General features: G+C 47.3%; 1 protein-coding gene across 3 annotated transcripts in view; it reads left to right on the top strand.

Annotated features, from left to right (window-relative positions):
- Clstn3 (calsyntenin 3) overlaps positions 1–13,159 on the top strand; it is a 31,544-nt gene extending 18,385 nt beyond the window's left edge. For all 3 annotated transcript variants that reach the window (XM_015500650.2, XM_015500648.2, XM_048787576.1), the window contains exons 13-18: positions 2,838–3,064; positions 3,512–3,682; positions 4,567–4,712; positions 4,960–5,095; positions 11,732–11,934; positions 12,171–13,159. In XM_015500650.2, coding sequence (XP_015356136.2) covers positions 2,838–3,064; positions 3,512–3,682; positions 4,567–4,712; positions 4,960–5,095; positions 11,732–11,934; positions 12,171–12,311 — 1,024 coding nt within the window. In that variant the 3' untranslated portion in view covers positions 12,312–13,159. The remainder of the gene's footprint in view (positions 1–2,837; positions 3,065–3,511; positions 3,683–4,566; positions 4,713–4,959; positions 5,096–11,731; positions 11,935–12,170) is intronic.
- Positions 13,160–13,833: the final 674 nt, after the last annotated feature.

Here is a 13,833-nt window from a genome sequence, read left to right as displayed (position 1 = left end):
GCCATGCCCCTGAAGCTCTTGCATTTTGAACCCCTGCAAAGTCAGCACCATGTGGATGCCACCAAGACTTATTGCTTGTGCCCTTTAGAGAAGTGGTCTGAGCTGTGTCTGGGATGGCTGAGCCACGGCCAAGGTGCTGCACCAACATGTGGGGAGCAAAGACATGTGGTGGCACAGAGCTGAGGGTGATGATTTCTCTTGAGTACCCTGGGTTGCTCACTTGGGGGCTGCCTCAAGATCTCTGAAATGCCTTTGGGGACATTCTCTCATTGTCTTGATGCCTAGCACCTTCTTTCTTTGTTTTATTTATTTATTTTTTGGTACTAAGGATGGAACCCAGGGACACTTTTGTCCCCCGCCAGGGACACTTAATCACTGAGCCACATCCCCAGCCCTTTTAAAAAAACAATATTTTATTTAGAGACAGGGTCTTGCTGAGTTGCTTAAGGCCTTGCTAAGTTGCTGAAACTGGCTTTGAACTTGAAATTCTCCTGCCTTAGCCTCCTGAGCTGCTGGGATTACAGGTTTATGCCATAGCACCTGGTTACCTTATTTCTTTCTATTCATGCTAATTCCTTTTTCAGAGGGTTACTTGGTCATACTTTTGCATGCTTTTTCATTTACTTGGCCAGGCTGTGTATTCTTCAAATCCCTTAGTTCTTTTTCCCTTTTGATTATAAATTCCATCTTTATTTATTTGTTTTCTGGTACTAGGGATCAAACCCAGGGACACTTTACTACTGAGCTACATCTCCAGCCATTTAAAATTTTTATTTTGATGGGGGCTGGGGATTGGCTCAAGCGGTAGCGCGCTCGCCTGGCATGCGTGCGGCCCGGGTTCGATCCTCAGCACCACATACAAACAAAGATGTTGTGTCTGCCGAAAACTAAAAAATAAATATTAAAAAAAGAAGAATCCTATAAAAAAAAATAAAATAAAATTTTTATTTTGAGACAGAGCCCTGCTAAGTTGAGGAGGCTGACCCTGAACTTGCCATCTTCCTGCCTCCTCCTCCAGAGTTGCTGGGATTATAGATGTGCACCACTGCACCTGATTATAAATTCATCTCTAAACAATTTCTTTCTTTTCTCATTTTACTCTGTGTGGTTAAAAATAGTTATGCAACTCTTTCAATATTTAACTTAGGTATTTCTCCTGCCAGATATTCCAGTTCACTGCTTAAATTCTTCTTTCCACAAAACCTCAGGCATGAATACAGCTCAGTCAAATTCTTTGCCAATTTATAAGGATTACCTTTACTCCAGTTTCTAGTAAGATAGTCCTCATTTCGGTCTGAAATCTCATCCAAAAGGCTTTACTCTCCATATTCCTACAAGCATTCTGATCAGGTCCTCTTATCTCTAAAAGTTCTGTACTTTCCCTGTAGTCCTTATTTCTGAACCCTCACTAGAATCACCCTTAATGTTCCATTCATAGCAATAAAGACCTTTTTTTCAGAATTGACTTCAAAACTGTCTCAGCCTCCACCCATTAGCTAGTTCCAAAAGCTGCTTCCATATTTTTAGGAATTGGTTAAGCAGTACCCCACTTTTCTGTTACTAAGTTCCTTAGCTGGTTCTGTGCTGCTGTAATGGAACAACTGAGACCAGGGAATTTATAAGTAGTAGAGATTTGTTTCTTCAGTCCAGGAGGCTGGGAAGTGCTAGATTGAGGGACTGGCATTTGGTGAGGGCTGTCTTGCTTCATCATCTTATGGCAGAAGGGAAGAAAGAGTGAGAGACAGAGGAAGAGATCAAATTTATAGTATGAAACCTTTTATAGTCAGCATCAATTTGCTCATAAGGATGAAGCCCCCCAAACTTAAACCCCTTCTGTTAGACCCCACCTCCTAGCACTGTTGTACTGGAGATTAAGTTTCCAACACATACTCTTTTGGAAATATATGAAAACTGTATTATGGAACTTCTTTATAAATAAATTTTGTTGGTGAAAACTTGATCCCTAAATGGTGGCTTCGGTTTAGTGGAAAGATCAGTGGACCTCAGTTTAAAATCTTGACTCTTAAACTGTCAAGTTTGTGTGGCCAGATGCATGATCTAAGAGCTTAGGTGCCTTCTCCCTATTTTATGGCATTGAAGCAAGTTTATTATGAAAGACTGTGGGCAAAACGCTTAGAAACTGGCCAATGCTATGTGATTGTGAGGTGTCATTAATATTGGCAAAAGGAGGGGTTGGAGGTGCTCTGGGAACAGCTACTGAGCAGCTGTCCTGTAGTTTGATTTGGCTTGGCAGAGTCCTACAGGACTGAAGCCCAGGCTGCAGGGGGTGGATCTAGGTCCAAGGTCAGATTATTTCACCTCCCTGTCAGTTTCTCTCATATCAGGGAATGGAAGACACACCAAGGAAGAGGACATCCCTTGACAGATTTTTCCACCTTTCCTCATGTTTTATATTTCAGGGCACATATCTGCCAGATATTATACTGAACCCATGTACATTTTACCTCCCTGGTAAAGAACTGGGTGTGTATACACATTTTTATCAGTTCACTTTATTTTTCATTAAAATATAATTTGACAGACATTCCATAGTTTTGGGGCATGGCAAATTGATGATGTGATCACGCCCACAAGTTGGGGCCATCTCCCCTTCTGTCCCTGACCTTTTCCTTCAGTGACATTCTATTAGGGAAGGAGACCTTCCCTCCAGCTTTGATGTGGGGGTTGGGGTACAGAGACACAATCCCTCCCCAACCCCTCTCTAACTTGGGTGCTCCACTGTAGAAGAGGAGGCCCAGAGGGGTGAAACAGAATATAGATTTTTAAAGGAGGGGGCATTGGGGTCACCAGCTGCCTCTTTCCCTTTTCTCACATAGATGCTTCAGCGAAGAATCCTGTGTCTCCATCCCTGAAGTGGAGGGCTACGTGGTGGTTCTTCAGCCCGATGCACCCCAGATCCTGCTGAGTGGCACCACTCATTTTGCCCGCCCAGCTGTGGACTTTGAGGGACCTGAGGGGGTCCCTTTGTTCCCTGATCTTCAAATCACTTGCTCCATTTCTCACCAGGTGGAAGCCAAGAAGGACGAGAGTTGGCAGGGCACAGGTGAGGATGATCCAGGGAGTGACATCATCCAGAAAAAAAGCCAATGTTTGGAACCAGAATAAGGGAACAAGTCTGGGGCTAGAAATGGAGAGTGACTTCCTTCTGTGTTTCTGTGACTAGAACAACTTACCCTTAAGAAATAGAGCGATGAGGGGCCGAGGCTATAGCTCAGCAGTAGAGTGCTTACCTCACACATGCAAGGCACTGGGTTGGATCCTCAGCACCACATAAAAATAAACAAAGATATTGTGTCCATCTACAACTAAAAAATAAATTAAAAAAAAAAAAAAGAAAGAAATGGAGTGGTGGGAGGCCCATGAATATGAAGAAACTATTATGGAATGATCATGAAAGGTTGACTACCCTTAAGGATGTCCCTTGGGGTAGGGGCAGTGGCCATAAGGTGATGACCCAGCTCTGACCCAGACTCTGACTCTCTTTACCCAGTGACAGACACGCGCATGTCAGATGAGATCGTGCACAACCTGGATGGCTGTGAAATTTCCCTGGTGGGGGATGACCTGGACCCTGAGCGGGAAAGCCTGCTCTTGGACATGGCATCTTTGCAGCAGCGAGGGCTGGAGCTCACCAACACGTCAGCCTACCTCACCATTGCTGGTCAGTGGGGCCTGAGAGCCTCTCCCTGTGATTAAGCACTTAGGAAACCCAAAGGGTCCTTTTTCCAGGCCCAGGGATGTGACCAAGTGTCAGCTTGTACCTTCCCAGCTAGAAGATCTCTTGGCTTCCATATTGCCCATAGGGAAAGTGAGCTGGGGTGTGAGCTCTAGCAATTTCTCTCCCCTTCTCCTCTCCATAGTCTGGGTCAGCTCTACTTCTGCTTCCACTTCTGTTCTCCTTCAGATCTCTTTCATCCCTCTCCTCCTCTGTCTCAGTCTTCCCAGACTAGCTTGCTCATCTAGCTGTTTCGTATTACTGGACATCTTCTCTATCTCTTGCACACACTTAAGTTAAGTGCGCATCTCATATTGAATAGTGGGGAGTGATGATTTGGTCATTTGCAAAAGAAACCTCCCATTCTCTGAAGGGCCCTCCTCAGGGAGAACGGGAGAAAGTAGCTATCAAGCATTTATTAAGCACCTATAAGGTACTAGCACTGTCTTAAGATGCTATTTGGGATATAAAATATTATAGGACAGATACAATACCAATTCCCTCCTATTTTCATTCTCTCCCAGGGCCTCACGGAGGCTGTGTGTTCCCCATTTATTTTCTGTTGGCCTCCTCCCTTCTGTTTTTCAGGATGTCCTTATTTTCTCCTTTCCATTCTTATCCAGAAACCACTGAGTTAGTTGAGAAGGGCAAAGCAGAAAACAGCTTTGGTTGCTTTACCCAAGTCCATCCAAGTGGGGTTGAAAGTGGGGGAGAATTTCTTCCCTGTTGAGGGATGGGGAGAACCCCTTCTATGGCTTTGTCAGCTGGTGGGAGTCCAAGAGAGGGGCCATGTCCCCAGGCCCTGCACTGAGCCTCTTCCTTGTCCCCAGGGGTGGAGAGTATCACTGTGTATGAAGAGATCTTGAGGCAGGCTCGTTATCGGCTACGACATGGAGCTGCCCTTTACTCCAGGAAATTCCGTCTCTCCTGCTCAGAAATGAATGGCCGCTACTCCAGCAATGAATTCATCGTGGAGGTACCCAGAAAGTCTCTTTCCTTCCACAGCTACTATCTCCTGGCAAGGAGCCAGGGTGGGATGGACTCAACTCAATAGTGGTGAAGGGCCCTGAAGGGCAGGACATGGCAGCATGAGGACTTCTAGACCTGGCAGTGGGTAGAGAAGGAGATGTGGGACAGCAGTTCAGAGATGGAGCTGGGCTCTAAAGGGGTGAGAAGGGGTCTGGGGAGAAGCATGGTGCCCATCGAGCCTTCCCTCTGCCTAGGTCAATGTCCTGCACAGCATGAACCGGGTTGCCCACCCAAGCCATGTGCTCAGCTCACAGCAGTTCCTGCACCGTGGTCACCAGCCTCCTCCTGAGATGGCTGGACACAGCTTGGCCAGCTCCCACCGGAACTCCAGTAAGTAAAGCTAAGTGGGTCCAGGCAAGAGTGGTGGGTGGTAAGTGAGGGTTGGGTACTAGCGTCTCTTCCACCCTTGGGAGGAAAGGAGAAGGAAGAACAGTTGATTCTGTTTCCTGTGGTACCTGTTTTAGTTGACAGCTGTGGACTAATCCCTTTATCCCACTGAATCATTAACTCCCTTGTGACAAGGTGTGCCCTGAGTCACTGAAGAGACATTGTGCCTGGAATCATAAGTCAGTGTGTGGTATAGGTGTCTGTTATTCCTGCTGACCAACCTTCTCCCAAATTAGCTCTGGGCTTAGAGATCCTCTGCAGTGGAGCTATCAAGCATTTATTAAGTGCCTACAAGGTATTTGCACTGTCCTAAGATGCTATTTGGGATATAAAATATTATAGGACAGATACAATTCCTGTCTTCAAGGAATAAGTTGGTACTTTTACATGTGGCATTATGTGCTTTCTGTAAAGAAGTAAGAATATTTCTAGAACAAAATATGGAAAGTATCACCTCCAGATGGGGTGTTGCCTTTAAAGCAATCTCAGTTCCTGACCATGGTCCTTTCCAGTGGTATAATTTTTACTTTCCAGTACAAATTGCTCAGCTGAAGAAAAACTAGAAAATACCAATATACAGAAGAAAAATCTGCCTTACTTTCATCCCAGAGAGAGGAGAACACTGTTAATATGGTGTATTATGTTCTAGTCCTTTTTTCTATGCCTATTTTTCTCTTTTTATAAAATTGAGATTGATCTATTTTGTAATCTGATGTTTATACTGGGATTACAGGTGTTTGCCTCTGCACCTGGCTATACTTAATACCATAAAACAAGTCTTCATTACTGAAAAATGAAAAATGATGCCGACATTGCTGAAAGTAATGTTTGGAATCCCTCTTTAGAATTTTTTTCAAAGCTCACTCAGGTGGTGCATTTATTTTTGTCACTTTTGGGGCACACTTTGCTTTTGGCCTGGTTCAGTATCATCTAACTTCATCATCTACTTTTGCCAGAGTTGGCTCTGGAGATCATTCTACTCTTTTTAAGCATTAAAACCACTACCAAAGGCTACAGACTTGTCACTTTTGGAAAAATGTCAAAGGGTTGTATCCCAGGCTCTGAAACCAACTCCCTAAGGAGTTCCACGAATGCCTTCTGGGGGGAAATTCAGGATCACTAAACAGTACCATGAAGGTAAGCACTCATCTCAGTATTCGTAATGGTAATACCACAAACAGGGCTCTCACTGTGTTACTGGGTTTACATATATCAACTCATTTAGCCATTACAAACAAAAAACGAAATAGATGCTCTGTTCCCTTTAAATGTAAGGAAACAGAGGCACAAAGAGGTCAGGTACCTTACCCAAGGGCACACAGCTAGAAAAAAGGTGGAGCTAGATTCAAATCCAAGCAGCATGATTCCAGAGCCTGTGCACTAACCATGGCCCTTAACATCCTCCTCAGGCTTCCCAGAATTTCTACCAAAGGCTAGCTACCCTGCTGCTCCCAGGGATTCATTCTGGTTTCCTCTCCTTGTGCAATGGCCACCACCTACACAGTTTCTGTGTCTCTGGTTGTCTCCACAAACAACTGCAGAGTCCTTCCTGTCAGTTCTACTATGATTTGTTACAGCAAAGTAGATAGGAATAGAAGGGAGGAGGGGATATAAGGCATAATCAAGTTGCAAAGGTTCAAAGACACTTCACATAGTATTTTAGATTTATTAGCAAATGAAACCTGTTTTTTTTTTTTTTTTTTTTGTGAGTGTGTGTGTTTAGGATTTTTTTTTTTTTTAAACACTTGGGGCTAACCATATATATCTCCCTGTGACTCCTTAGTTCTTTCTCTAGTTCTTTTCTTGGAATCATCCCACTCAATCTTTTCCCGGTTGCATATTGGATCCTGCTATTACAATTAGGCTCAAGATAGATCTGGGTATGCTTCTGGGCCTACCAAGGTTCTTGATCTTTTTTTTCTTTGGTAGGAAGGCCCAGATGAGGGAGTGAGTCCTTGTTCTTTTTATTAGTTGTAGTTGGACACAGTACCTTTATTTTATCTATTTATTTTTATGTGGTGCTGAGGATCAAACCCAGGGCCTTGCATGCATGGTGAGCGTTCTAGCACTGAGTCACAACCCTGCACTATCCCAATCCTTGTTCTTAATGTTGCAGAGCTTCCTCCCCAGGGTGTCCAGTTGCCCTGCAGTAACTGGTCCCATAAGCAGCTTTTCTCACCCACCATACCCCAGACCTGCCAGGGGTGGGACTGATGTTTGTAGATGTTAACTCCTTCTCCTCATGACAAAGCTTAGGCTCCCTTTCTTTTGTTTTGAGCCAGTGTCTAGGTCTGCTGAGCTTTCTGACGGAGATTTGGGGTGCAGAGATACTGGGGATTGAACCTAGAGGCATTTTATCTCTTGGCCACATATCCAGCTCATTTTATTTATTTAATTAATTATTCGATTTTATTTTTTGGTACCAGGGATTGAACCCAGGGGTGCTCGACCACTGAACCACATCCCCAGTCCTTTTTTATTTTAGACAGGTTCTCACTAAGTTGCTTGGGGTCTTACTAAATTGCTGAGGCTGGCTTTGAACTTTCAATCCTTCTGCCTCAGCCTTGTGAGTGAGTAGCTGGGATTATAGGTATGCGCCACCACACCTGGCTCCTCTAAGATTTTAAATAGCGTAGAAGCCTGCCTTTCCTTCTTCCCTTATTTCCACCTGAATGGGCACAGGGTTCATAGTTTCCCTGAGGACATTGCCTGTGCTCCTCAGGTGACCTTTTCACATGCCTTTTCTGACTCCCCAAGGTGTTCCCTCCCTTTTACCTCCCAAGTCCAAAAGTGTGTTGCAGAACTGTGGTTTCACAATATCAAACTATAAACATGCAGAAGCAGTTAGACATGTGATCTTAAGGCTCATTTCTCTGCAGCTCCTAAGATTGGTGTGTATTGAGATAGTCAGGGAAAGTTTTATGGCATATGTAAAGTTTGAACTTGGACCACAGGAAGAAGAAGGTCTCCGAACTAGAGAAGCATGAGAGAGAATGCAAATTTGAGAATTTGGGAGGGTGATTAAGAGAGTTTATGGTTAGGAAGAGCAAGATTGTCTGAGACAAGATGATGAAGACATTATTTATGTAGTTGATCCAAACTTTGATGTACATCAGAGTCAACTGTGGAGCTTTAAAAACTTCTGGTGTTTAAGTGGCATCCAACTGATGAGATCAGAGTGTCTAGGACTAAGAGCACCAGGTATCAGTGGATTTAATGATCCCCACTTGAGTCCAGTGTGCAGCAAAGTCTGGAATTATTCTACTTTGTTTCCTCAAGTATCTGAAAGTTTGCTGAAAGACCCATGAAGAAATAGGATGAAAAAGAAAATGAGCCAGCACAGTGGCATTGGCTATAGTTCTAGCTCCTCAGGCAGCTGAGGCAGAAGGATCACTTAAATCCAGGAGTTCAAGGCCAGCCTGGCAGCAAAATAAGACCATATTTCAAAAAACAAATAATGTCAACTAACCAAACCAACCAACCAACAAACAAACAACAACAACACAACGGGTGTGGTGACATGCCTGTAATACCAGCTCCTAGGGAGGTAGAGGCAGGAGGATTTCAATTTTGAGATCAACCTAGGCAACTTAGTGAGACCCTGTATAAAAATAAAATAAAAAGGGTTCGGGCTGTAGCTCAGTGGTATAGCATTTGCCTAATATACATGAGGTCCTAGGTTTGATTCCCAGTACTGCAAAACAAAAACAAACAAAAAACCAACATGTAATAAAAAGGATATGAATTAGGCAATAAACAGGAAAGGATAATGATGAAAGAAGAATAAGATGAAATAAGAATAAAGTCAGTTCATAAAATACATACTATGAGAAACAGCACAGTTGTAAGGGTAGGGCCCAGAATTTTTATTCTGAACTTCCTTGGGGCTAAAGCAAAAGGAAACCTGAGGAGTTTTGGAAGTCATAGAACAGGGACCAATTGGTATTGCAAGAGAAATCCTGGGACTGAGATCAGAAGATTTCTCTACTGAGGCTTTTTCTTCATAGAAGGCACCATGTGGGGCTGCGGTCAGGGCTTTCAACAGTGCCATTCTGATGACATGGGCCGTTTGTTAAAATACCCCTTAAGGTCAGCCACAGAGGCCATTCAAGGGCAGAATCTGTTAGGATCTAATGCAGCAAGAAAGGTTGATTGGACTTCTTAAATGCTAATTTTTGTCTGTAGCTAAAAATCCTCCCATCTTCCTGGTCTCCGATTTATCTTAACCTAATTAATCAGACTTGTCTGCCTACAGAGAAAAGTATCTACATTTTCTTTCTGGTGGTCATTTCTTATTTCTAGTAATTAACTTGTCATTTCCTTTACTAGGCCAGGAGCTCAGAGGGACAAATTTTATCTATCAATCTATTTATTTATTTTTATTTTTTGGAACTGGGGATTGAGCCCAGGGGCACTTAACCACTGAGCCACATCCCCAGCCCTTTTAATTTTTATTTAGAGACAGGATCTTACTATGTTGCTTAGGTTTTCACTAAATTGCTGAAGCTGGCTTTGAATTCGTGATTTTCCTGCCTCAGCCTCCTGAGCCTCTGGGATTACAGGACAAAAGCTTTTGATTAAGGTGTTCACCAGAAACTGTGGCTTGTTCTTGTTGTGGCCATAGTGCTAGTTGACCTGCTGTGGCCCCACTTTGAGGATGGGGTTGCCATTCCTTCTAGAGCCTGGGCTTAGCCACAGTGGGCATCTGCTGGTGGGGTCACCCGCCAATAGGTCTTTTCCTTTGACGTGGAGACCTGCGAGGGACTATTTGGGGCAGCTCTATCCCCTTTCCCCTCCTCCTGATCCCCAGCCAGGTGGAATGCTGATCCAGCCAGGCTGACCTTTGCCTTGGAGCCAGCGCCCAGGGAGCCTACCAGCTCTGCCCCTGCAGAGCCAGCTGTATTTTGCAAGTGGCCCCAAGTAGGCTATGGGTCGGGTCAGGATGGGGATCAACTTGGTAGAGAGCCATCAGGGTGGCCTCAGGGAGGTCTGTGGGTGGCAGGCCTGCCTAGGCAGTGTGTTTCCACTCACCTGGTTGGCCCTAAAGCGGATGGCAGCAGGAGAGTTTGACTGCTGGTGAGGAGGGGTCTGCAGCAGGATGTGGTAGTGGTGGGGGGCTCTGGTGCCACATGCTTTTCTATGCTCTGCTCTCTCTCTTGACATGTTATGTGGGTAAATTTGAAACTGTGCTGGGATATAATTGTGTGTGTATGTGTGAGTCCATGCACCTCTAGGGGCTTGCTTATGTGACCGCTAATTGTGTGTGTGTGTGTGTGTGTGTGTGCAGCTGTGGGAATCCATGTGGCGTGTAGTGACCCAGATGCCCGCAAGGGCCCTGGGCCTGGTGTTGTGTCTCTGGGGTCTCTACCTCCACTTGCTGTCCCTGGGACTGTGGGCTCTCCCTCTTTTCTTCCTCATGCTTCTCCGAGTGCTGTGTGTGTGTGTACAGAAAGGAGGCAGAGTTTTGTACAGGGCTGTTTGCTCCGCAGTCCTTCTGGTCCAAGTCTGTACTGTTTACATCTTTCTTCAGGGTCTTGCTTGGTCTGCTCAGCTGGCAGGGAGCTGGGTGACACTGCACATATGGCTCTTATATGCCTTGCTGGAGACTCTGAGACGCATTCCATTAATCCTGCTGTGTGACCAGGCTGCCAGGTGGCTGGTGAGGGCAAGTGTGCAGGCCTGCAGAAGCCTGGCTCAGTTGAGGGGTATGGCAACACTTGTCCCACTGTGTGCCCACACACTCTTCCTGGGCATGTACCTATGCATGCACATCTTCTTTGCTGCCATCAGCTCAAGGGTCCACGTGAAAGTGCTTGCGCCCTTCTGTTTCTTGCTGCCTGTTAGGCTCCGTGTCCCTCTGGACCTGGGCATTAAACTGAGGCTGCAGGGCCAGAGGCATGGGAGGGCCAAGGAGGAGGCAGTGAAGCCTCAGGGGGAGATGGTTGGGGAGAAGAAGAAGCCCCATACCTCCAGGAGCCTCCAGACCTCAAGAAGACGGGAGCTGTCACCTGGCAGAAGTGAGCCCAGTCCAGGTGGGTAAGAGAAGGGGCCACTTCTTGTCCCAGGGACCTGTCCCCAGTCTTGGGGCTTGCACCTCCTTTCAAGCAGCTAGGCTAAGCTTCCCCTCTGCCCATCAAGCTCCTCTCTGTCCCCTGTGGGTACTGGGCCATCTCTTTCTAGATTGAGTGGTCTCTCTGTAAGGCACAGGCAGAAAGACCAGGCAGATTCCGGTCCTTGTCCCCTGTCTGTGCTGATGGTAGGGTTGTTCATGGCAGTTCAGGGTCAGGAGCCTTCTTTTCCCCTGCCCTTCCCTCCCTTTTCCCACCAGTCCACTGTCCATGGCTCCCTTTGGCTCTTGCAGTAGCCATTCAGCTTCCCGCCCTCTCCTGTTTCTTGCCCTACCTAGTGGGCTGTTTCTCTTCCAGTTTCTCAGTTTCTTCTTCTGGGCCACCATGGATGCTGTCTTGTCCTAACTCAGGAACTTCCTCTGCTGGGGAGCCTCTTCCCCCAGGCCTCCCCCCACTCCTCCCTCGTGTGTCAGTTCTGCTAACCTCCCCACTCTCCCTACTCTCCCCACAGTGGTCCCCAGTGCCGCGACCCTCATCATTGTGGTGTGTGTGGGCTTCCTGGTGCTCATGGTCATCCTGGGCCTCGTGCGTATCCACTCCCTTCACCGCCGCGTCTCAGGGACTGGCGGGCCCCCAGGGGCCTCCAGTGACCCCAAGGACCCGGACCTCTTCTGGGATGACTCTGCTCTCACCATTATTGTGAATCCTATGGAGGTGAGTGGCTCTGAGGAATTGGGGAAGTCTATGGAGTCAAGACACTCCTGGAACATGCCCAGTAAAGACCCCTGGGTCCCATGTGAAAGCTCTTGGCAGAGCTATAATGAGCAGGGAGGAAGAAAGTTCTGACTGGGATGAGGTGGGGAGGGGGTAAAGGGACTGAGGGAGGCGTGGCTCCTAAAGGAGAGACTCTGGGGTGGGATCCTTGTCCTCTGTGTTCCCACCCTCTCCAGTCCTATCAGAATCGGCAGGCCTGTGTGGCAGGGGCTGCTGGTGGCCAGCAGGAAGATGAGGACAGCAGTGACTCAGAGGCAGCTGACTCTCCTAGCAGTGACGAGAGACGCATCATCGAGAGCCCACCACACCGCTACTAAGGCCTACATCCCGGACCAGAGAAAGAGAAAGAATTCTGCCCTGGTGGAACAGAGACGCCCAGGAAAGAAAGGAAGAAGGACATTCTGAGAGAAGAGAGACCAAGAGGGAGAGAGCTCTCTCTAAAAGAGCTGTCCTTTAGTCTCAAAACCCCAGTGGACCCCACGGGAGTCACCCCAACCCTTTCTCCTCCCTCCTGCTCCTCCTGCCTCTGGGCGGTCACTCCCTGTGGCATCTGGGCTGGATGACTCTGCCTGTCCTTTCTGCCTCCCGTGGCAGCTGCCCCCTTAGCTCAGCATGTCTTTGTCTCTCCCAACCAGTCATGCACTGAACTGGGGAGAGGGTGGCATTAGCCATGGCTGGGACAGGGCGGGATTGAGGGAAATCCTCTACTCTGTCCTTCTCTACTCTATCCTGTCCAAGGGATGCCCTCCTCCCCTGGGCTCTGTGGGGGAGGAAGGCCAGGCCTTCTCTGGCTCTCTTCTGATCCCCTCTTCTATTTCCATTTCACTCTGGGGATCCCTGCTCCTCCCCCTCTCCTGATTTCCTCCCTTCATTGTCCTCTTTCCTCCTGCCTTTGCAGTCCTGAGGTCCTGCAGCTCCTGCCCCTTCCTTCATGACCTGCTTGTGGCTAGGTTGTGGGGATGGGAGAGAGAGTGAGGGCCCCGGGTGTATTATATATAATGTATATTTTTTCAATGTTGTCGTGAGCGCAGCCCCTGTGTTCCTGTGTGCAGCTCACAGCCTTGTGTGTGTGTGGCATCGTCATGTCCTGGGGTGAGGGTAGGGGATGGGTGTGGTGAGGGAGGGGACACACCCTAGGGTTTTCAAATAAAATAAGAAAAAAGCTCCAGAAGCTGCCTTCTTCCTGTCTGATCCTGTGTGGGCCTGGGTAGCAGGCTTTTGGTCCTTCAGGGCCATTCAGGTCTCTGAGCAAGGCTGAGTGAGGGGGCAGAACTGATTATCTCTAATACCCTGACAGATAAATCCCCAGGGTTCCAGGCTAGTGGGAAGGTAAGATGGGGGCAGGTGGCTTTCACTGTCTCTTTCCCTTAGCATCCCCATAAAAGAACAGACAACTCAAGGAATGCCACGGGCACCTTGAGAGATGCTGAGTGCTTTGTAGGGGACACTGTCAGCCCCTCCTCATCACTTGGAACATCCTGCCTGACCACATGGGCTCCAAGCCCTGGAGTTGAAGGGAGAAGGCAAGCAACCCTGCTGTTTGGAACTAAAAGGGATCTGCAGCTCTCTTTGCTGACCAGTTTGTGACCCTCAGCCCAGGGAACTTCTGCTTTGCCTATGTTTACATGGCTCTCCTGACATGGCTGCTGAGTGGCCTCTCTTCATGCTGACCTGGCAGCCCAGCCTGAGGTCAGGCAGATTCTGGTCCTTCCTCAGCGTTTTGGGACACTGGTTTTCTGGTCCAGGTGGTAAAGGAACAAACCAGAGGGATTTACCTAGAAGAATGAGCCACTGGTGGGAGCATCACTCCTGTGCTCTCCTTGTCCTGGGAAATACCAG

Source organism: Marmota marmota, unplaced genomic scaffold, assembly GCF_001458135.2.
Source record: "Marmota marmota marmota unplaced genomic scaffold, marMar, whole genome shotgun sequence".
NCBI classification, from domain to species: Eukaryota; Metazoa; Chordata; class Mammalia; order Rodentia; family Sciuridae; genus Marmota; species Marmota marmota.
The sequence above is the reverse complement of the archived record's forward strand: the minus strand, read 5'-3'. Positions and strand labels throughout refer to the sequence as shown.